Source organism: Xiphophorus hellerii, chromosome 6 (assembly GCF_003331165.1).
Source record: "Xiphophorus hellerii strain 12219 chromosome 6, Xiphophorus_hellerii-4.1, whole genome shotgun sequence".
In the NCBI taxonomy this organism is placed as follows: Eukaryota; Metazoa; Chordata; class Actinopteri; order Cyprinodontiformes; family Poeciliidae; genus Xiphophorus; species Xiphophorus hellerii.
This window is the reverse complement of record NC_045677.1, coordinates 24920726-24945219: the sequence shown is the minus strand read 5'-3', so window position 1 is coordinate 24945219 and position 24494 is coordinate 24920726. Positions and strand designations below refer to the sequence as shown.

Genomic DNA, 24494 nt, shown 5'->3' with positions numbered 1-24494 from the left:
TTGCTTTGTTGTTGTTTTTAACAAACCTTGTAATAAGGTCACAATGTGGGTGTTTTGTGTTTTTGTTTGTTTTTCTCAGTTTAGGTGTCATCTCATCACAAATTATGACACTTGAAAACCCAACATGTTGCTTTTTCTGGAATCTACTCACATGTGAACACGTTTTCACGTGGTTGTGTGATCGGTGTGGTTTTTATCATCAGGCCTGAAAAGAAGTGTTTACCACATCCTCTGTTCATGAAGTGAAGAGAAAAACGGATTCTGTTTGCAAGTGTTTGTGTGTTTTCTGGGGTCAGCCAGTGCTTTTGGCTCTGAAGGCGCTGTTGGTGGAGTTACCTCTGTTTTATTCTTGCCTAAAAACTCTTTTCTCTGCCTCTCTGCAGTCTTTCACCCAGCACCTTCTGTTCTCTTGCATATAAATTTTCTGTTTCGCCTGCCATTTCGCTTCCTTCCTGTTCTGATTTAAGTCGGCCAGCTGGTAAAAGCAGTGACATCATTACATAAAGAGTTGTGTGGACCTTTTGCAAATCTCAAATAAAGTTCACATTTATGCAAGATTTGTTTTATTTATTGGTCTCTTAGATGAAATAAAGTAATTGAAAATTACAAATTAAGAGAAAATGTGTGCAGGTTTCAGTAATTCTGGTAAATTGTAGCTAGTATAAATACTAACTTTAAACATGATATATATTCAATGTCTTCTAAATGAATGAAATTCACAATTCCATCTTCTTGCTATGTTCTGATTTGACCACCAGAGGGAAGCATATATCAGTTTTTCAAGATCAGTCTGTGAACTGAGACTGTCTGTCATAGTGATTCTAAATTATAGCTTATGGTTCAGGGTTTTTTCTGTTTTGTTTTGTTTTTTTGTTAAATAAACTTAATTAGGTTGTCCTGAGAGAAGGAACTCATTTTCAGAATTAGGTTGGTATTAATTAATGCACACAAGTTTACGAAACTGTTCTTAAAATAGAGGTGTTCTGTTTCTAGTGCAGAGAAATTTTAGAAATTAAGCATGAATAACTGTTTAAATTTAATAAATAGTGCTAATTATTTAAATTTAATTGATCTGGGGTTTTTTTGTATTTTTTGACATGTTGCTAGTTTTTTTGTTCGTCATCAAACAAAAATTAAATAAATGTTTTTACATTTTTCTCAGCCTGCAGCTCCTTTTAGTTAAATGTGTCCATAAAACCTTCAAAAATGCAGGTAGGAGTAATTGATTTACTGAAATGAATTGATTTCAATTAAATAAATTTTTATTAACTGTAACTGAGTTGAATTTAACTGAACAGGATTTAATAAGGCTTGAAAAATAATCTTATGAAAGTGAATTAAATAGATTTATGCTGAACTGAATTTAACCAAGGTTAATCATATTTATTCAGTTAAACAAATTAAATTGAATCCACGTACATATTAAATGTCCTTAGATCGTATTTTAAAAAATAACAATACATTCTAACACCTTTTTAATGTAATTTGGCATCATGATTTCAGCATTTTGTTTTTATTTCAGTAGAAACAGAAGCTTGAACGCAGATCAATAACATTTCAAACTTGCATTTATATTTAGATGCTTAACCAATATTGAAAATTCTGTCTTTTAAGAAACTTTGAAAAAAAAAAGTTTGCTAAATTATGACATACATGAAAGAAAATAGAGATGATAACAGTCAAGAGCTTAAACTTTGAACAGAACAGATTTATTCAGGTAGAAATGACTGTCTGGTGTCCATGTGCAGAAAAGCTCAGCTGGTAGAAAGGATGAGACTAAATCAGGAGCATTCCCTTTGTGAGGCTAAAGCACAGGAGCTGGATATCCTGGGAGAAAAAGAGAAAACAAATGGCGTGAGCATCAGCACAACCTCCAGGCAATCAGTTCTTCCGTCAAAGGAATCCATTGCGTGCAGAGAGAAATGCTGTCAGGAGAAAACGTCGGAGAAGATTTACGGCTTAATGTCTAGTTGGATTCTTTTCAGTGGTGCAGCGAACTGAATGCTTATATTGATTCATGCAACACAATAAATTAAGATAAGGTGTTTACTGATAACATGTAGAAAAAATTTTAACATGTAGAAAATTATAAGGAAGATCAAAATTATTGCAGATTTAGATTCAGATTTTATTTTCATGTCACAAAAATACGAAACAAGACAAATATCTTTCAATACTTTTTGTTGTTTATATTTTATTTTGAAAAATGATGTGTTGAAAATTATTTATAGACTTCCTAGTAATCAAAAGTAATCACTTTGTTGTCATAATAGAAATCAATCTCTTCTATTAATTGCTGTACTGTGTTTTCCATGTTTCCATTATTATTTTGCCTATTTATCTTTGGTGATGAGATCCAAGTTTCTGAGGTTGGAAGGCCTCACTGTCATCACCCTAATTTTTAGCTCCCTCCACAGATTCAAGTCAGAGAAAAAAAAATTTAAAATTAAAAGTTTGCTTTAAATGTATATCTGCCAGAGGAAAGAAAAAATTAGGTTATAATATTTTCACATTTCCTCTTGAAATTGTTTAAAGTGGTTTTGATTGATTAAAGCTTTTTAGTTTTTTCACTCTTTTTGTTTAGTCCATGTCTGAGGACAACAGTTTGAGCTACATGTGCTGAAAATAGTTGAGGTAATTTCACAAGTGAAGGACAAAACAAGAAATTTCAGCACTTAAACTGTTTTCTGTCTGCTTGTTTTTTAAATCAGGCATTTTTTATACCTTCAATAAAAAATTAAGGAATGAATTGAGTCTTGGTGACAGTCTGTTGTGACTAAAGATGCATTTAAAATGCTTTTGTTGTTGTTTGTTTGTTTTGCTTTGTCAGAAAATCACAGGTTTATTCCTTGAGTCTGAGTCCTTTTAATTGTCTCAATAACCAAATAAAGATAATTGATCTAGAAACGGTCTACTAATGAACTAAAAAATAAATAAAAAATCAGTGCAAGACTTTTGCAAAAACAGAACTGTTCGTTCTGCTACTTTTTGGCATTCCTACAGGTTGTAAACTCACAGTCTGTACTTGTGCCTGAAAGCAAAAATTTTTATGAGGAAATTGCAGATCAAACCATCAGAATTTACTTTATGCCTCTTGGCTTCACAGGTGAGTGAAAACAAAATGTTCCTTATCTTCTGTTTGCAGTACAAGGCTTGCAGGTCACTGTGAGCCACATTAATCAAACAGAGCAGGCAAGTCAGTGCTGATTTTCCCACCATGTGTTATTCATGATTTCAATGAAATGTTCTACAATGTGATATCTGAACTGTCTGGTTTCAGTTTTTCTTGAAAGATGCAATCATATGTTAGAAAAGTTTCAGTGTCTTTGTTGTTTACATACAAAACATAAATCTGCTGCTCTGTAGTTGTCAACAGGTGTTCCACAAGGATTTGTTCTCTGCCCATTGGTATTTAATTTTTATTGCAGCTGATTTCAAGCCATGTTTTTTATTGAAATATGCGTCTGTTTGCAGATGATCCAGTAACTTTTACCAATGTTTGCAGTATGATTTAAGCTCCAAATAAGTATATAAACTCTATACTAGATGTTAAAGTATTGTTAGAGCACTGCTGCTCAAACCAAGTTGTCTAAGTTTTCTTGTATGCTTTTAAAGTGTCAAGACACGTTTTTGTATTAATGGATAAGTTGTTTTTGAAGTATATTTAAGATTTAGTTGAAAATAGCTGTAATTACAGGTTAAGCTCTCACGTGTCAGGTTCATACAGGTTTTCCATGTGAAGAAAACCTCAAAGAGACTGGAGATGAAGAATGTCCATTTGGCCAATTTTGTCCTGGATCCGGTACTGCCTGAGGCCGAATTCCAGCGTAATAACTTCTGATGCGATATGAGCTTGAGGCGCTGAACTGCCATACTTTCTTGCATGACAAGAAAAGCTGCACAAACAGAGCCACAGGCAAGAGTAATATTTCTCTCTTTGCTTACCATTCCAGACTGCTCAGTCCTTTGAGAGCTGGAAGGATATGGGGAAAACATCCTTTATAAGAAAGATCAAAACAATTTAAAAAAATTATTTATGGTGCATTCAATTTATATCTGCAGTTAGAGTTAAGATAAGGAAATTGCATTACTCTCCTACTGGTAATAAATCATATAGTATGTGTGAAAATCCTGTGGACTTGCTATATTTGGTGCTAACTTCAACATGCAAGACAAGTCATAAAAAACATCAAATTAGCATGATCACAAATAGAAATGATGATGAACACACTCTATGCTAGCATATCCTCTTTAGTCCTAAGAACCTCCTTCATAGATTCAAGAAGCTGTTGGTGTTCCTTATGGTTTTATTCCAGCATGACATGAGTTTATCATTCAGGTAGAAATATAATAAATAAGACATCCTGGAAAGTAATTTATTAAAAACTTTTCAAGGTTACAATGAGTAAACTAAAGAGAGATTAAGTAAGCAGGATTTTTGCATCTTTTCACAGATTGAGTTAGCCACATGAAGTTACAGTAACGGTTCGTGACATGTAATATGATGAATAAAAACGAGTCCAGAAAATGCTCTGTGTGCGCAGAAATATCCGCTTTGATCTGTTCTGGGTTCTCTCTGTAAACTTCCTTATTTGTATGCACTTCCTTTATTTGTCTGCAGTCTGAGAGCAGCAGGTTCAGCTTAGCCAGTGAGAATACACGACAGCTAAACTTTGTGAATATAAATCAGCAGTTGCATAACAGCCAGAGTGTCAAACAGAGGCTGCTCTGTGCTGCTGGGCAAATGAAGCTAAACTCAGAGGCACAGGACCTGGGGAAGGTATTCACGCTTGTGTTCATTGTTTTCATTCACAAATTTTAACAAGAGTCTAAGAAAATAAATACAAATCTACAAAAAAAAGCCCAAGAATAAACAAAGAAACTAAATGTAAATAAATTAACTCAAGGCAACATGGCTATCATATATACAGAAAATTGAAAAGAATTTGGCAAGACCTGCTTATTTGTTCCTTATCACAAAAATCCAAATAAAATATATTAAGTATTATATTATTAAAAGTTTCTAGTTATAAAGTGACCAAATGAGAAAAATTCTGCTGCACTTTAGCTGCAATATGGATACATAAAAAGTACTTCAATCTGGAGAGACTCAGACGGAGATGAGAAGACAATTAGAAGAGTTTATTGACAAACAGGATTTAAAGTCTTTGGCGCTCGGGCCCCGGCTGGGGATAACGGTTATCGCAGCGTTAGCGATAGGCTTCAGATGAGCATCCCCGATGCTGTTAGGAACGTCATCCCCCAGGGCCCGGCACTGGTGGTGGAGGTTGAAGAAGGGTGCGGGCCTCAGGACCGGGCGAATGGAGGAGAAGGGGTGGTGGTGGGTTGAGCTCGGCTGGAGAGCGAAGGACGCCATGAATGAAGGTCCTTATCAGCTGGGACTTGGTCGATGATTGGACGTGACGTGGCTTGGTCCGGCGTTGATAGGTCGACGATTGTGGGCAGGTCGCTTCAATTAACGGGTCCCGGAGGGGATAAAAGAGTCTTCCAGTTTGAATTTGCGCCTAGGCTTCATTTTGCACAAAAATTTCTATCACAATTAGTTGGTGTGATTACTGGCGTTTTAGGGAAAAGTTACTGTGATTACTGTTTCTGTTGAAACATGTTCAGTTTCTAAAATTAATAGAGATAGATTGTGTTTCCTTAGCATAATTGTTTTGTTTTATCCAGTACATTTTAAAGTGACTCATATTCCATGACAAATTCCTGCCTTCATCACTCCTGAGAGCTGTTCCTGTTCACATAAAGGGCATCAATTTGGGGACAAATCAAAAAAGAACATCTAAGCTTGCGATTAGTGAGTCAATAAAACGGGATGCCTCCACCCAGTTTATTATCCCTTTAGCATTTAATTTCATAAATACAATTATCCCATTGTGCAACACAAACTTGGGATATTTCAAGAATAAGTGTGAAGATCATAATTGTAATTTTCTTTTAAACTGTTTCCCTACACTGAAATATGAAATATAAGGAAATAAATTACTTTGGGCTAATAATATAAAGAAAAAAAAGCTACCTCAGTTAGGTGAATTATTTCCGAAGTTGCAATATTTTTTTACTTTTTTAAATCATTATTTGAGTCTGGTGGATTTGCCTATTTTGGGATTTTGGCAAGTTTAAATCTCTTTTTTCTCTAGTGAGAAGTGATTGCATCAGCACCAAGGGCAACGCCACCATGCGTTCCTGTGTTGCCTTCACAGTCATGTTCCGCGTATAACTAAAAATCTACATAAGTCCCGGCATGTATGTTTTTACAGCAGAAAATTGGTTGTACCAGCTTAACAAAGATCATATTATAATGCCACAAAATGTTTAATTCTGTTTATGCCTTTTCTTTTGCGGTAATTAGTATCGGAAAGTTACCAATTGTAATTTTTACCGACGTTCCTGAATGCAGCATTAGTTCCGAGAAAAGTGAGTTTCTGGTACAACCACGCCTACACCTCAACCAATCAAATAGAGAGCAGATGTCGCACGAGCGCCCAACATCGTCGCCATATTTTGAGTGGCATTATTTTTTAAACGTAAGAAAACAGCCATCCAATACATTTTTGTTCCCATTTTTTAGGTCAAGATGTGTGACTGTGTGGTCATTTTGATTTATTAAGACCATGAAACCATAAAACCTTCATATATTCTTTGTTGTTCAGATTTTAAGCTGTTTATGTGTCTGAAGAAAATAGATAGATAAAAATAACCCCGAACGTCAGGAGCTAGGTGCCACTTTCAGTCTGCTGAGTGAGCACTAAATCCTAATAAGGACCAAGTCTTTTGTCATACTACTACTGCTAATAATAATGGTAATAATAATAGTAATAACAGAAAGAAGATATGTGCTTTTTTTGAGGTAAGGTAAGGTCAATTTGCATTTAGTTATGTATATGTGTATATATGGCACCAGCTCCCAGTTTTAGTTTGTGAAGCAGACTGTCTACTTTTAAGGCAGAGCTTAAAACTTTCCTTTTTGATAAAGTTTACAGTTATACTACTTAGGTTGTTGTGCTTCTATAGGACCTTTATGCTGCAAAGTCAATGGCACAATGCAGGCAATTGTCTACTGTTGATCTGTTCTGATCCAGGAGGAGTAAATACTGCAAGTCAAAGACTCAAATGGCGGGTTTAGATGGAAAGCTTAATTTTTTTTAAACTAATTTGAATAATAAGTTGAATTTGACTGCAATGTTTGATAACTAGGATCAATTGGATGTATGGTTGGATTGGATTGACTTTTTCCTTTTTGCAAAGTGCCTTGTGATGTCGTGTTGTGAAATCTAAACTAAACTGGACTGGTTTCTCAATCATGTCTGTGCTACTTCTACGGTGGACATGCCACTCACAATATGGCGGACAGTGATACTACGTCACGCCTTCTCTTTTCTTATGCTGGATGTGACGTACAGTGTGGGAGACACCGGAGCGGGTGTGTGCATCTAAAAGCCGGTTTCTCCATCAGGGAACCAGAGCGACGTTGGAAGAAACAACGAAACGCGGAACAACCTGCCGAACTCATCCCATCATGTCTGAGAGTACATTCGGGTGAGCGACAAAGTTATTATTTTACCAGCCTACATGGTTCTGATTAACAGTTTCGACAAGCTAAACGAGGTGTAAGCGCTCAGTTAAAAACCATTAGTTAAGTTTAATCATCTTAGAAAGTGACCTAACTCTTTCCTCTTGTGCTTTTTTTAAATCTTATGGTGGTTTAATACGTCCGCGAAGTGGCGGAAGACGTACCTTCTAAATCGGTCAAACTCGGAATTGTTCGGTTCTGAACAGTTAAACACGTGTAGCGGTTCTTTCTGCCGGTATACGTCAGCTATAACCCACCGACTCATTACCGGCTTCTGTATTCACTGTCTTCCCGCCCTCTGTGTGGGCCAGATCCGGCCACATGTGGCACAAAGGAGCCACAGCTGGCAGAGCCGCCTCTGTGAGTAATTTGGGTTTCCATCAATCACAAAAGAATCGATCGGTGTGACTGAGAGCACGTAGCACTCAGGATGGAGGAGGCAGAGCAAAACGAGGTAGATGGACCCTGAAGGGCCAGGAAACGATAACATATTTAGATCTGATTATTACTTTTTAATCAGCTTAAAGTCACAGCTGGGGTAAAGAGCAATATGTTGTTGTAGTTTTGGTGGTTAGATGATTTCATGTGTTCTTCAGGTGCAACATAAAGCAGCTCAAATGCTACAATAAATGTAAAGTAGATGTTTTTACCCAAGTTTCAAACGTGGCCTTAAAACTGACTACAATATTTGGAAGTTAGCATCTTTGAATTACCAACATTTTGAAAGATCAAACTTTTAGGACAGGGGTGTCCGAACCTTTTGCTAAGTGGGCCAAACTCATCAACTCAGGAACTCGTGGTCTAACTTTTATTTGAGAATTTTGTTCCTACTCAACAATAAAGAAACCATGAGATATTTTAATTAGACAGTGAAAATAGACAGTTTTTTTTGTAGGAAAGGAATGTGTGAATCATTGTAGATCCAAAACTTCAAAAAGCTTTCACATTTTTTATTTATTGACAGAAGGCAACCACTTTGCCAATTTATTTAAGAAAACTGAAAAATATTTATTCTTTTCTCAGCAATAAAAACATGATTTAGGTCAGTTTCAACAGTTTTGTCCTAATTAAAAATTTTAAAAAACTTTCCTGCATTTACAAATCATGTTAACTCTTTTGTTTTAAAGAACTTACTTATTTACCAGAGTAAAAATTTTATTAATTAAAATCTTTTAACAGTCTTTAACACTATTCGTTTTCTCCTTTTGCTATTGTTAAATGTTTGGTGAAAGGAATTAGATAAACAAGACAAAATAGTACTAAAGTATTTAGCTCCTCTCACTATCTTTCCCATGTCGCTCTTCTGGCCATATTGCAGCCGGATTTAACCTAAGTTACAGTTTTTATACCTCATTTGTTGCTATGTTACATAAAACAAGTTGATTGAAAGAGTTTTTCTTTATTTTATTTTAATTATGGTGATCACAAATTAAAATCTTTGGCTAGAAGATTTATTGTTTAATGTCCCCGTTGGTTAAGAAGCGGATAAAACGGTTTATTTTGATTTGACACGTGTGTTTAACGTGTGTTAAACACTAAAATCGACTCAGTTTGTAGACGCTGTCATATTTGGGGGCCTTTTGACATTTTGTCTTTCCTGCAGAATTGATCACCTGCTAGGAAAAATCTAATTCATCATGAAGAATATGACATTCTATGGAGATAGTCATGGTTTTAGTCACAGTGAGTCTCCCTGTGAAATTCAAAGTGTTATTTTGTTCTGCTGTCAGGCCTGCTCAGTTTTTATGCAATAATACAATCCAGACAGGATATAATCTGTCCCTAGTACTGTCTGTGTGATTATGTGTTCTGTAAATATTTCCAAAGCACAGGAAGGTATTCATCTGAAGCCAGTGACTGTGCAGTTTTCTCTGACTCTTTTCACTTCCTTATATTGCCTTGCTATTTGTGGTGTAAGTGGAGCATTATTAGGTATACAGTAGAAGGAAGTGAACTCACTTTTTCACTGTTGGGAACTGAAAAACTCTCTTGTATTTGGGCCATTTCAAATATTACATGCTGATCCTGCTGAAGAATTTGCTTATCGTTATAATCTGCGTTGTTTGTCTCTGTTTTGCTTCTTTTCTCAGTGGAAGCTATGAGGAGTGCAGAACCACAGCTGATTGGCTGCTGAAACACACCCAGGTGCGACCCACCGTGGGGATCGTGTGTGGGTCGGGCCTGAGCGCGCTGGGCGACATGCTCAAGGATCCGCAGGTCTTCAAGTACTGCGACATTCCTAACTTCCCCCACAGCACAGGTATGAGCAGCAAAGGGAGGAGAAAAAAAAAACACCTGTTAACACTTGCATGTTAAAAAACCCCACAGCAGTTCAGTCTAACATCACGCGTGTGTGTTGCAGTGCGCGGTCACGCTGGCCAGTTGGTGTTTGGGACACTAAAAGGGAAGCCGTGTGTTTGCATGCAGGGCAGGTTCCACCTTTATGAGGGCCACCCAATCCAGAAGGTGAGTAAAAATACAAACATGTGCAAAAGATCCACTAATCAACTTACGATAAATGACTCATTAGATTAAAATTAGTTCCAATTGATTAACTAATAGCGGTTTTGTAGACCTTCTTTCAGTGTTGTAGTGTGGCTGCCGCTGGTCATCCTGAAGCAGAGCCAGTTTATACTGAAATAAAGATGGTGGGGTATTCCAAAACAGGAAAGAGAAACAGCCCAAACAGAGTCCATCGCGGGGTGCAAAATGCACTTTATGTCCTTCTGTTTTGAAATGTTAACACTCAGCAAGCTCTTGAAGCTTCACAATATTCTTTTTTAAAATCCAAAATGTTATGAAAACTTTTGCCCGTAATGGAAAGACTGTCGACCCGTAGGTTTACTTCTTAAATAAAGTTTCCTCTTCATTTAAGGGAAAACTGCTTTTTAAGAAAATGTCCGCTTACCAATAAATCGTTAGTCGATCAATAAGCTCGATTAACTTTAGATTAACTTATTAATCGATAACTTGCATCACTAATGCAGAGGCATGTCTGCTGCGAGTCAGTTTTGGTACTAAAACAGTTGAAAAGTAACATCGAAACTAGGGCTGGAACAATTAATTTGATTAATTGTGATGAATCCATTATTGAAATAGTTGTTAACTAATTTACTAATTGATTAATTAGTAAATTAATTAATGATTAATTATAAAGACTTTAAAAAAAGGCCATTTGCTGAATGAACAACACATACAGAACCATGACTAAGCAAAACTGTTATACACATTTTGCATTGAAGATATAAAAAAACACTTTGTCTGTTCTGTTCTACCCAAAAACGTCTCATGTGTCAGTTTTAGCATCACTTGGTTCAAATTCTGTAAAGAAAAAAAAAGTTATATAAAATAATTTTTTTGAGTTTTATATCTTCCGATTAATTGTCAGAATAATTGAGAGATTATTCAATTACTAATTCATAGTTGCAGCCCTAATCTAAAATCCTTGACAGATTAATTTATTTGGTAGAAATGTCATTCCCATGACAACAAGACCAACACATTTTACAAAAAATGTAACTCTTAATGTTGAGGTGGTCACTACTAATCTCAGATTTTTCATTCTGTTCTGATAACATTTAATAATGACACATTTAAGAGTCATTAATTGTCTGTTTAAATCTAATCCAGATTACACTGCCCATGCGCGTCTTCAAGCTGATGGGTGTCAAGACGATGATCATGACCAACGCAGCAGGAGGCCTCAACCAGGACTATAAAGTGGGAGACTTCATGATCATCAAGGATCACATCAACATGCCCGGCTTTGCTGGAGTCAACCCGCTTTGTGGGCCCAACGACGACAGGTAGCTGCAGGCCAGAGAAGAACCCAAACAGAAACTGGGGAGGACTTTTGTTTACGATAGCAGTGGGATTTAAATGTTTAGTCAAGTCAGTTGCAGGGTCTGTAATTAATCACATTTCAATTGAGAAATCATATAGTCAACTAAATAAGCAACATTTTTAATTTAAAAACCCCTTTTGCTGCTAAATAATTAAATAGATAGACAGTTGAGCTCAGCATCAAATATATTTATTGTTTTTAATTTGTTACTTAAGTTATTCTCCATCAGATTGGTGCAAAGTGCTTAAAATATTTGAACATTTAAACCTACTAAATAAATGAATTGAGATTAACGGGTTAAAGTCCCAGGCTTGGTTTATAACTATGTTAATATTTATTTGACTGGATAATTTTCTGTCCTGCCATTTGAAACTCTCAACATCCTGTTCTGGGTTGGTTTTGGGTAAAGGAGTACTTTAGAAAGACGGAACAAAGAGTAAACTTAAGGATGTAAGTTGTGTTTTCACGTGTTTGATTAACGTTTTGAAGCTATTGTTGTATTTCATTGTGCTCTTCTGGTGACAAACCTTTGCATGAAGGTGGCAGTTTGATCAACCAGGTCCTTGTGATTTAGTTTGACACAGATCTAGATGCAAGCTTGTAATTGATTGGTTGCACAAAACACTTTTTATTTTTGATTGGAGCAACTTGCAACATGTGTGTAACTGCCTATTGACCCTCAAAATGTTTCAAGTATGCAAGGACTTCGTTGTTACTTGCGAAAAGGTTCAGTTACTCCAGATTTTTCCCCCTACATGAAATTGTTTCTTGTTTATAGCCTTCCTCTTCAGTTCCCACTGAAGAGGAACTGACATTGTGTTTTCACAATGCTTATTGTGAAAACACAAGAAGCATTTGATAACAGAGCCAAACAAAATTCCAGATATCGCATGACTCTTAGAGAGCCGCAGCCCAAACCAATACCAAAAAAATTACTCCACTGTTGCAATTTGTTGTGTAAAGTGTTAGTGCCAGGTAGTTATGTTGTAATAATTCAGTAACCACATAGTAATGTCTTTTATTTAATGTATATGTTAATATTTACTCAATTTCTGATGTCTTATTAAAAGCTGTAGCTTTAAATAAAATTACAAGAGTAAAGTCAGAATATTACAACTTTATTTTCCGTATTATTTTGACTTTATTCTCGTGTTATAGGCTTAATTTTTGTAGTACCATGACCTTATTCTATAAATTGTGACTTTATTATCATATAATCATGACTTTATTGTCATATTATTATAACTTTATTCTCATATTATTTCAGATTTATTCACACAATTTTATGATCTGATTCTTGTGATTTTATGACTTTTTTCTAATAATCGTAAGACTTTATTTTCACATTATTACAAATTTATTCTTGTTTTTTCAACTATTCCTGTATTATTATGACTTAAGTGTTATAATTTTATTACATATTTCTCGCACAAGTTTACTCTCATAATATTATGACTTTGCTCTTGAAACATTATTTCATGTTTTTATTTGTAGTAATAGAGCTTTCTACTAACTATTCATCAAGGCCAGTTTTCTTATTAAACATTTTTTGCGTTCTTTACTAAACAATAAGTTACATTAATCCAGAGGACTGATCATGGCGTAGGTTTTATTTTACTGGAACATTGGCAGTTATAGTATTGCAAGAATAAAGTCATACAAGAAGTTACATTATTGCACTATTGCATCTGGGAAGATTCCAGCATTGATTCACCGTCCTGTTACTTTCTACCAGCGGCTGAAGGTTTTTCCCCTCGCCTTCAGGTTTGGCGTCCGTTTTCCCTGCATGTCCGACGCCTACGACCGCGAGCTGCAGCAGCTGGCGCACGACGTGGCGGCCGAGCTCGGCTTCAGCAACTTCCTGCGAGACGGCGTGTACTGCGTCATCGGAGGGCCGTCCTTCGAGACCATCGCAGAGTGCCGCATGCTGCACCGCCTAGGTGGCGACGCCGTTGGTAAGTAACTGCATCAATCACATTCAGGTCTGACTTGAGATTTCATTTCAACCGTTTGATTACATCTTTACTTGCACAACACAGCTGTTTGTGTAAATGTGAGGACCTTTAGAGATGTTATGTTTATGTGTGTGTGCATAAACACACTCACAAACAAGGAGGTCAAGTAAAACAGACCATTCTGACTGCGTGAGTCAAAGAGCCAGAGGTCAGGAGAAGGTCAACAAACATCCTCAGTGTTTGTGTTCAGAATCAGTTTGTGGCATTTCCAGAATTACCAAACACACACAAACACACACTCCCTGGAGCAATCAAGCCGGCCAATAGGGAAGGAAGTTGATGACGTGCTGGACTGAGAACCAGAGGCGTTCTTTAATGTCATGTTTTAAATTTAACCTGCAAGAAATGCTTTGAAAAGAGCTGCATCCTGGGAATTATTCCAGACTTGATTATGTTGTAAGCTCAGCTAAAGGCTACAATGCTAATAGATTAGCATTGTAGGAATTATGAAAGTTGCTGCTGAGAAAGTAATAAACACTTATGTTCTCTTTTTTTTTTTATCATGAATTTATGTTTTGCCTGCCCGTAATACAGTCCTGATTAAAATCTGAAGACAGGAAGGGAGTTATTTTGGGTTTCATGCTGCTGCATCATAAACTTTTAGTCGCTTCAAAATGTGACAAAAAAAACAGGAGAAAGAGACAAAAAAATTAAGTTAATTTCATCAGCTGACCAAAAATTATTGACCAAAAACACCAAACTGCACACACTCACACTCTTGGGCAAGTGGAGAGATGAATTAGCAATTGTGTTTGGACTGGAGAGAACATGCAGAAAGACTTCAGGTCGGGATTCAAACCCATCTTTCTGCTGACTGAGCCAACAGCTCTTCAAGAAAGCAAATAGTTGCTGCAGAGAAAGATAAATGTCTTTTTTTTTTCTTTGCAGTTTGTCCACATGGTAAAGCTAAATAAGGTGTCTGAAAGTATTTCCTCTGATAAAATGAGTCCATACAGGAAGCAGAGTTTGGACCAATGAAGGCAGGAAGAAATACGAAGCTATGAACATTCCAGGAAGTGAGATCATCCAGACGCAAAATTCATCCAGACGAAAAGACTGGAGATAAAAATAGGCACTATAATGAAGGCATGACTCTAAAAGCCTGAGCCTTCAGTTAAATATTATTCCTTCCACGGTATTCATAATTTCTCTCTCTCTCTTTCATTATGCAATTAGTTTTTTACAAATTGTTTCTGCTCCAGGCAAATAGTGTAAGATGTAATTTACTATAATTATTCTGATACAAAGTCTTTAGCAAACATTTACAATAAGTACATGTTAAATATAGTAACTACTTATAGTAATCATAAAGTGTGTACTGTGTTAAAGTACTATGCAAAACTTCAGAGGTAAAGCAGTTAGTTGGCGTAGAAAGTTGCACGCCATCATATTTCACACAAAAATCTCTGTTTATTACGATCAGAGGTTCGTTTAAACGGTCCGATGTTGTGAGCTGAAACTTTGGTAATATTTTATTAGCTAGCTGACTGTCAGTAAGCAGAAACAGGTTGGGGAAGGGCGGCACCTTTTCTACACATTAACTTTTTTCTAAGGAAAGGAAACATTTGACTAACCTTCTCTCAGCAGGTTAACTAACAGTGCACAGAAATAGGTGGGGGAGGGACAATACTTTATGTTCCAAGAACATAGGATTATTAATGTGCTCCTTAATGCAGCACATTAATAATTGATCAATTAATCACATTGATCAATTGATGATAAATTGATCATGATAAATTAAAATGAGCTCAATAATTTCCATTCTGATGAATAATATTTTTTTGAAGAGCAAATTCGTTAACAGAGACTTCATAATCTATCTTATTTATGATTTTGGTTGTGTGGTTTTTATTTCACATTTTATTTACAGTTTTTGGTTTAGTTAAAGAAACATTTTAAGTCAGTTCAATGATGTTTTTCTGTATCAGATCGTATCAGCCGATACTAAACCTCAGATATCGGTACCGGAAATGAAAAATGTGGATTGTTGCATTCCTACTTTACAAAATTAAACTTTATTTGTGTTTCAGAGAGTGAATTTGCATTTTTATGTCATTATTATTAAATTACTTGAGAAAGCTCTCAAAACAACAACATTACAGTTTATCGCAATAATTTCTGAGACAATTTATTCACATGAAAAACTTGTTATCATGACATGCCTGCACATTGAGCAGAAAGTTTTAGCAATTTTGAAACCAAAACTTTTCCAAACCTTCCTACGTACTGATACCAATACGTCTGGTACTGATAAAATTGGATTTATCTCCTTGTCTTCTCTGCAGGGATGAGCACCGTCCATGAGGTGATCGTCGCGCGCCACGCCGGGATGCGCTGCTTCGCCATGTCGCTGGTCAGCAACCGGGCGGTGATGGACTACGACAGCCGGGAGAAAGCCAACCACGAAGAGGTTCTGGAGACGGGCCAGCAGAGGGCCAAGCAGATGGAGGTTCTGGTGTCCACCATGGTGGCCCGGCTCGACGACAACGAGAACGAAGACAAGAACAACTCCTAAACCCAACGACGATTTGTAAAATATTACGGTTTTAAATCCCGAGAATAGTAATAGAAGAAACTTCTACTGACTGTTACTTTAAAATAAGTCAAATACTATTTAAACAAATCTACTTTGACACACTCCTCCTTCTACTTGAGTTGTATAGATTGTAGATTTTCACAGATTCCTGCTGTGCTGCTTTGCACTGTTCTCACCTGACTAATTTAGCATTTTGTAACTTTTATTTTTCAGTTATTTATTGTCAAAGCTGTAACATTCCCTAATATTGGTACAAAGTGGACTACGTCTGAAATATTGACAACTGTAAAAGTGAGGTGTAAAAGGATTTACGATATTTATGAGATGTATTTATGTGGTGGTTCGGGTTGTTTGGAGAATTTTTTTAGGCAGGGAAGCTGCCCTACACAGGGCGACCATCAGTATATTTAAATGTGATTAAAATGTTCTTTCACTGTGGAAGATAATGAATATTTGTCAGTTTTACTTCATTTTACAATTATGGCTTCAATTTTCTAATAAATTACCTGGAATCAAAGTGATTTTGTGCCTCAAATTTCAGTTTTTTGCTATTATGCAAGGTCGAAAATGTTGAATTTTGCAGCAGTTTTTAAGTCACTACCTACTTTAAGTTACAGATTTAGGTGGGTCCTATTTGATATTATATGTTATAATATCAAATATTATAACTGCAAAACTTGTTTGCAGTTATTGCAAATAAGTTTTGACACCAAAGGTTCTTTGTGTTTCAATATTTTAATGAGTGGATTAGAGAGGAATATGTCTTTTTTTTATCAAGAGTTAACAGAATCATACAAAAAATGTCAAAATATCATTAATATGGCAACAAATGCAACAAAAACTAGTGATTAACAATTTATTTGAATTCAACAGTCATCTTTGTTTTGTACACATTTACTGAACCCGGCTCCAATAAAATATTACGTTTTGTTTCTGAGGCATCACTAATAACTGGAGATGTTGGAGATGTTGTCTTATAAAACTACTTTATTCTTTATTCAGCACCTTTCTGGAAAAGTACCAAAAATCATTTTCACGCAGTTACCGTGGTTTCCTCTGAGTCAAAAGTTCTTCAGGTTTGTTTATATTTTCCTTATTTTCACCTCAAAAACTCAAAATCTACCAAATGTTTTTGATGCAGTTTCTAGAAAAACTAGAAACTGGTTTTGAAATAAGATCAAACTAACTTACAGGTAACTTTTCATCAAGGTAAGGAGCTTATTTTAAGTAAATAATTCCTTAATATTTTATAAAACATACTAGTTCCACTGGCAGATTATTTCATCCATAACTGGGAAAGATGTCTTATTATTGGTGATATAATCTGCCAATGTACTAGAACTCGTACTTTTTAAAATAATATTAAAACAAGTTTCTGTATATCTTGTTGAAAACTTACATGGAAGTTAGTTTTGTCTTTTTCAAGTGTACTAAGATATTTTTACTAGAAACTAAACCAAAACTATTTGGGGTGTGTAAACTCCAGCTTCATCTCGTGGCTCCTTCAGTCTAATTCTGTCTGTTTCGATTATCTTTCTTAGTTTACACCCCGTTGCTTCTTATATAAAATGGGGGGGGAAAAGTTTCCATGACGTTTCGTTTTCCTTTATGGCCATAGAAGGTCGTGGGAATTTCACGAGCTGAAAGGAGGAGCTCCAGGTGTCCGAACAAAATGTACTAATTTAGTGAACTTCAAGGCTGCAGCTGTGCTCACTGTAAAGGGAGGCTTGTAACCTCCTAGTGGTTTAGCTCTGATTGCTTCAAGTCTTACAGAAAATATCAGTTTTCCAACGCCTGCGTCACAGAAAAGCCTTATGCGTCTTTCTAACAGTTCAGAGCTCTGATGATAACAGCACAGCCCTGCAAAACATTTTTCACTTTGGCATTTCTCTGCAGGTGCTGCTGATATTGAATTCTTTGAATGAAAATACATCTTCAGATACTTGAGCTGATTTAAAATGAATCTGCTGCGGGGTATGATGAACTGTTTGGAAGAAAAACAAACAGGGATGGTGCGATTCAGATCAGGACATCACACGTATCAGCATGCAGGATGAAGTCAGACGGTTGTTAGTGGAGAATGTTTTGAAATTGCAGAACATTACTGTACTTGACAGCTGTTGCAATAACCAACAATCAGATCTTCATGTCACTATGGAGAAGGTTTGACTCACTCTTCTCTGCAGAACTGTTGTAGTTCTGCAGAGTTTCCAAACAAAAAATATCTCTTCTGGGTCAGATTGAAGTTTGAGACGAGCTTTGAAAACACTGCAAAAACACAAAAAAGTATTTTTGGTCCAGTTTCTAGTGCTAATATTGTGAAATTATAAAGACTTTAAATAAAATAAAATTAACTTAAAGTAACTTTTTGCCTTGTTTTAAGTCAATGGTGGAATATGCAGTAATTTCCTAAGTTGTTGGCATTTTACACAGCTTTTAAAATATACCTAATAATTTAAAACATTCAAGAGTGACAAGAAAGCAGAAAATAGAAATCTACATGGATGAATACTTTTTCCACTGCGTTCTAAATCTACAGCGGTTTTTCCAAGAGTGTTTCTTCGTTCCTGTGAATCCTTAGCGCTCACATCACAATGGCAGCTGCTTCATTTATTTTACAACTTGTTTAGATAAAGTCTGCAAAAGAAGGAAGTGCTGACCAGGACAGATCGTTCCGGGCAAAGCTGAGAAACCTCTGTAGGGTCGAACAAGCAGAGTGTTGCCAGCGCTTCGAGAAAGAGGAGTTTAATTTAAAATGAACAAAACAAAAAGCAAAATATGTCTGAGGCCGATTGAAAGCTTGCAGGAATCAAAGTTGGGAATAAGAAAAGTTTTATTATGCACACCTGTTCAAAATGTGAAGGAAAGAGAGTAAAGAGACTCTGAAGCCAGACAAGCTGCTCTGAGTATTTCAGGAAAAACATTATCTACTTTCATACAACCCACCTTTTTAGTTTGGGTTTATAAAATAAGAGAAAATATCCAGTTATGTGGATCAACATGACTGATAGATTTGGTCAGATGAGAAATAATCAAAGGACAACTAAAACATCTCTAACATTCAAACGATGGGTCACAGCGCCCTCTGCTGTTCTTTTATTACAAGCTTCAATGAAGTTGTAATCTCAGCCCAAACATTTAAAAAAGTTCTGCTTCCCCAATATTTTTATGTCTACGACAACATATTAGGGCTATTGCACAGAGATTAAAAAAGGAGTAAATTTCTCTCCCCCCCCAAAAAAAAATCAGAAATTTTGGGATTAATCTCAGAAAATGTTTAGATTGTAAAATTTCTGAGTTTGGAATTTCAAAGCTAATGCTCTAAGTTTTTCATTTACACTTGAGAGTTCTCCCTCATGAGCAGTTAAAACAAGTTTGTATTGTTTCACAGGTATTGTTCAGTGTTTCTCAATAAAATAAGATTGTAACTGTGACGTATATTGTCACAGTTAAACCCCTGACAAAATCAGTTATTAAAAAAATGGTATGAAAAAGAAATTAAAGATTGGTGATCGGCCAGAAAACTACAATCAGTGCACCTCCAATTAAAAAGTCACTTCAGAAGCTCAGAGATCTAAAAATATCTGAAATGTCAACACCTTTTTTCCTTTAAATCAGAGTCAACAGTCTGTTCTTCAGGTCTGTTTAATGTAAAACACAAAGGGATTTTGTGGACGTCGGGATGCTGGCATTAAAACCTGAGAAATGCTTCAGGAGGTCTGAACAGAAAGCTCAGGCGTTACAGGGATAAAACACGGAACATCAGTTTACATCCTAACAGGATGTGGCGCTCGTTTACACAACAGAGTGAAACCGTCGCTGTACAGGTACAGGTGCATCAACACACCTCTGCTGAAGTCAGATAAAGCATTTCGAAGACGACTCACCTGAGAAATTAGAATCAATGTTAGGATGAGGCTTATTTATCAGTTTAAAAGTAACTTTTTAAACTTAATAGTTTTCATTTAGCCCTCAATTATGTATTAATAATGTGTTTTTTATTGATCTGAAGTCAAATTTTAATCTTAAATGTTTTGTTTTCATTAACTTTAAGTGCAAAATCATAGTTGATAAAAATATAAGCTTTAAAAACAAAAATCTGTGTCTATTTATGTAAAGGGTTTGAGTTGAGTTACTGAAATAAAGGAGCTTCTCAGTAACGTTCCTATTTATTGTATGACTGTATTTATGCTTTTCGGAGGAGCGAGTTTTGGTCCAATGGAGCAGAGGTTTGGCACAGACATGTCACCAAAAGAGCGCCATCAAACAGTAAAACACGGTGGAGGCAGCAGCATGGTACTTAACTTCAGACTGAAATAGATTTTTTGTCAAATTGGAGAAGAATTTTAAAAAACAAGGAATGTGGATGAAATTTGTTCTCACAACCTGATAAAATAGGAGAACTTCTGCAAGTTAAACGGTGCAGGTTGACAAACTGCAACCAAAGAAGACTGAATGTTGGAACTAAATAAAAAGATCCAGAACATTTTCAATGTTTGTTGGTAACTTTCTTACTCTAATCAGGTTTATTGAAAGTCTAATTGTGTAAATTTTACCTGAAATAAGAAAAAAAAAAAATTCTAAATATTTTATACGATCTCATTTTTGCAGCAATCTGGCTTCTCAGGCAGGAGTGTGTAACACGTTCTAGATCAGGGGTGTCCAAAGTGTGGCCTAGGGGCCAACTGTGGCCCTTGCATCGATTTTATTCGGCGCTCAACTGCAGTTGAAGATTGATACAAATTTGGCCGGTTCAGCACAACTGGATGACAGAAAATAAATGTTTTTATCTGTAATCGGAGCAAAATTATTACCGATAAAATTTCCTTGCAATGAAAAATGTGAAGTGCAGCACAAATTATTAATGTGTTTATATCAAAGCTTTAACAAGCAGAAGTAAGAGTTTTAGTGAAAAGCTCACTTTGCTGAAGCTTTTAGTTTACTTATAAACTTGGCTAAATGTAGCAAACGTATTGAAACAAATTATGTTCCTATAATTGAGAATAAATTTTACTAAATGCCTTTCCTTTAATAGGGCAAACAGGATTTTTTTTTTTTAAATACGATAACATTCCTTTCCTACAAAAAAAACAAAAACAAACAAAAAAAGTGGACGTTTTAGCCTGATTATAGTTTTTCTATTTCCATGGCCTCTATGTACTTCTGATTTGATGACAAAAGGTTTGGACAGCCCTGTTCTAGATTCTCTGTAACAGTCAAAGGTGGAAGGTTTTGTTTGAGGATCCCACATCTTTTTTTTTTTTTTTCTTTTTTTTTTGGATTTCTAGCTTCAGACATTTCTCACACAACTCACTCACATTTTTATTATCATAAGACAAAAAGCAGATCCTACGACGGAGTATTAAGGCCATATTAAGACAAAATGTAAAAAATAAGAGAATGAAGGCATAGTAATCTGAGAATAAAGTATTTTGAGAATTAAATCGAAATAATACGAGAAAATTCATAATATTACTAGACTAAAGTTGCACGAGAATAAAAATACAACTTTATTCTGTATAAAGTCTCATACTGACTTCATGATAATGGTGTCGCCATTATGACAATAAACTCATGTTATGAGAGTAAAATTGTACAAGAATAAAATAAATATGAGAAAAAACGCAGGATTTCAAGTCATATTATAGAATAAAGTTGTACAAAATTAAAGTCAAAATAATATAATAATAAAGTCATAATATTATGCCTTTAGTCTTGTAATACTATGACATTATTCTCCTATTATTTTGACTTTATTCTTGTATGAATTTATTTTCATAATATTATAAATTTATTCCCATAAATGTGTTTTTTAAATAATTTTTTAGCATGGCCCTAACACTCTGTCGTAAGCCCAGATGGATTCTGCTCAGTAAAACAAACAAACAAACAAACAAGCTGTGGTTCATTGGCTTCTTTCATTTGGTTCTGGCAGCCGCCGGCGCCTCAGCTGTAGGTGTGGATGATCCTGTGTCGCTTCAGGTGGTGCATCATAATGAAGGACTTCCCGCACTGCGAGCAGCTGTAGGGTCGCTCGCCGCTGTGTGTGCGCTGGTGCACCCGCAGGCTGCTCTGCTGCGTGAACCGCTTCCCGCACTGTCCGCAGCCGTACGGCTTCTCCCCCGTGTGCGTCCGGTGGTGGATGCTGAGGTGGGACGAGCACTGGAAGCTCTTTCCGCACACGCTGCACCAGAACGTGCGCTTCCTCCTGTGGCTCTGAAGGTGCAGCTTGAACTGGTGCAGGCGGCTGAAGGACTTGCCGCACTGGGAGCAGGCGTAGCCGCGGGAAACAGGGGCGACGGGTTTGTGGGGGGGGTGAGTGTAGAAGCAGCTGGTGGTGAAGGCGTTAGCCGGCTGGGTGGCGTTCACTCCGTCCTCGGCGCCCGCCTCCCTCTGCTGTTCCTCCTGCGGCGGGCCCAGCTGGGTGGCGTGGGAGCTGCTCCGCTGCAGGAACAGCTGCTCCTTCTGCTTGTCCTGCACTCCGGGCTGGAAATGCGACAGCTGCGCGTCCTTCTGATACTCGCCGCCGTACACCCCGTTGCACTGCTCCTGGACGCCGGGCGACTTACTGGTGTTGGACGCCATGTTCGTGGCATCCGAGTGCTCAGAGAAGGAGCTGGAATATTCCTCCACCACGCTGGAGAAATCAGGAAACCCGGCGTCGATTTCATTCCCTTCGATGATCGATGACCAAAGCTGACTTTCCCGCTCGTCCATGGGATAGTCGACAGCGGTGGGAGTCTGCTTCCCCACGCGGTGCTGGCATCCGTCCTGTCTGAAGGACAGCTGGTCCTCCTCCTTCTCTGTCTTCACTGTGAACTGGAGGCTGCTGATGTGGACTGGCGGCTGGCCGGAGCTGAACGGGCCGCTGAACTCTGCAGGCTTGAGTCTGGTAACATCCGGATGGATGACCTGCTGGCTCTCCTGAGCAGGATACGGGACAGCACTGCCTGGAAAACAAGACATGAGTCAGCACTTTCTGCCTGCAGAGAGAATAAAGAAAAAGTTAAAGGGGCAAAATTATGCTTTCCAGCAACAAAGTGCCATTTTATAGCACAATCAAGTAACTATGCTAACTTCAGTTGTTAAAAAAATGATACATATATCAAATATGTTTTCAGATTTACAAATGTTTAAAACAGATTGTGTGACATTTTTGGACACTCTGAGGCAGTTTGAACATCCATCAAAAAGAGAAATAACGCCCATTTTAAACATGCCAGCTTCTTACAAAACAAATTAGGTGAAAAACATTTTTGTGAGAGTGCCTGAAGCATTATTTTTATCTTTATTTTTTGTTGTGGTTGTGCAAAACCAGGTGTACTCACCAATGGCTGCAGCAGAATCACTGATCCACAGCGCCTCATCTGGACTTTCTTCCTTAATTGTGAAGGAAACACTGGACCCTTCAATCTGAGGAAACTACAACAACAAAACAAGCCGTTAACATCTGTAACATGTTGTTGTTGTGAATTACTAGTTTTAAAAAGATTTAAAAAATTAAGATTTATTTTATGCTTGAGGCTGCTCATTTGTTTAATCATCTGGACCTGAATCAGATTGTTTATATTCACTACATAGGTGCATTGAATTATTATATAGAGATATGTTTCAATTGGAAATCTAACTTAACATGAATTTAATAAACTGAGCTGAATTTAAAATACTTTACAACAATCCAGGTTGTTCACATTGGGGATTTTTTTTGTTGTCTAGGCCCTTTTAGTTAATTCCAACCTTTATACATGTGTATTTTGCTAAAGAACAACATCAAAGTTTCGAAAAACAGAAAAAGAAACACTTACCTTTAAGTCTCTAGTGGGATGTGAAACGTTTCTTCCTAAATCAGTTCCTCGATCCATGTAGTTTTCTAGATGAAAATAAATGATTTTATTATTAAAATTAGGCCACAGGTAGAACAAAAACACATATATTTCAAGAAAATTCAATTGAGTGCAAAGATTTTACAATTTTTTTTTTATCTTAGCAGGCTAATGAAGTGATGCTACTGATGAACTCGCGCATTGAAGGAAACAAAACAGCTGAGCATCTTACCGAATCCCCGCTGCAGCTGCGCATTCTTGCTCTCCATCAGCAGCAGCTTCCTCTTCAGCATCTCATTCTCGCTTTGTTTGCGGGATATTTCCAGATGCAAGAAGGCACATTTGTCATCCACCAGCTTGGAGATTTGTGCCACTGCTGCCTTCACCAGGACCTCCATTATGGAGGATAACTGTGTCTGGAAGGGAACGCACGAAGCCATGTTCACGGATTTAATGTTGGAAGCAGGTAAAAAAAAAAAAGGTGTAAGTTCCTCCGTTTTTCCACAATGTATCGATAAATTACTGAAAACAAAACATAAGACGACGTGATAGACGAGCTTTACATCCCTGCGTGTTTGTGGCAGCTAGCTTAGAGCTTTCTTCCGTGTGGTGGAGAGCTCTGCCGTAAATGCACGAGTAAGAGCGCACTCGAACTTACCGCTAGAGGAAAAGGAAGTTTCCA

General features: G+C 36.8%; 2 protein-coding genes across 2 annotated transcripts; one reads left to right on the top strand and one right to left on the bottom strand.

The window, feature by feature from the left end:
* Positions 1 to 7418: 7418 nt before the first annotated feature.
* pnp5b (purine nucleoside phosphorylase 5b) lies at positions 7419 to 16510 on the top strand. Its single transcript, XM_032566078.1, has 6 exons — positions 7419 to 7560; positions 9685 to 9854; positions 9957 to 10060; positions 11225 to 11400; positions 13203 to 13393; positions 15739 to 16510. The coding sequence occupies exons 1-6, from the start codon at positions 7541 to 7543 to the stop codon at positions 15966 to 15968; spliced, it is 891 nt and encodes a 296-aa protein (XP_032421969.1). The 5' UTR covers positions 7419 to 7540; the 3' UTR covers positions 15969 to 16510.
* Positions 16511 to 18804: 2294 nt separating this feature from the next.
* On the bottom strand, positions 18805 to 24451 carry LOC116721981 (zinc finger protein 180-like). Its single transcript, XM_032566047.1, has 4 exons — positions 24045 to 24451; positions 23795 to 23859; positions 23318 to 23411; positions 18805 to 22939 (listed from the first exon to the last, which is right to left on the bottom strand). The coding sequence occupies exons 1-4, from the start codon at positions 24250 to 24252 to the stop codon at positions 21936 to 21938; spliced, it is 1371 nt and encodes a 456-aa protein (XP_032421938.1). The 5' UTR covers positions 24253 to 24451; the 3' UTR covers positions 18805 to 21935.
* Positions 24452 to 24494: the final 43 nt, after the last annotated feature.

Coding starts and splice junctions, on each gene's coding strand:
- LOC116721981 (XM_032566047.1), bottom strand. CDS start 24,252: ATGGCTTCGTGCGTTCCCTTCCAGACACAGTTATCCTCCATAATGGAG. Junction 23,412..23,794: donor ATCCCACTAGAGACTTAAAG/GTAAGTGTTTCT, acceptor TTGTTGTTGTAG/TTTCCTCAGATTGAAGGGTC. Junction 22,940..23,317: donor TGATTCTGCTGCAGCCATTG/GTGAGTACACCT, acceptor CTTGTTTTCCAG/GCAGTGCTGTCCCGTATCCT.
- pnp5b (XM_032566078.1), top strand. CDS start 7,541: ATGTCTGAGAGTACATTCGG. Junction 9,855..9,956: donor TAACTTCCCCCACAGCACAG/GTATGAGCAGCA, acceptor TGTGTGTTGCAG/TGCGCGGTCACGCTGGCCAG. Junction 10,061..11,224: donor AGGGCCACCCAATCCAGAAG/GTGAGTAAAAAT, acceptor AATCTAATCCAG/ATTACACTGCCCATGCGCGT.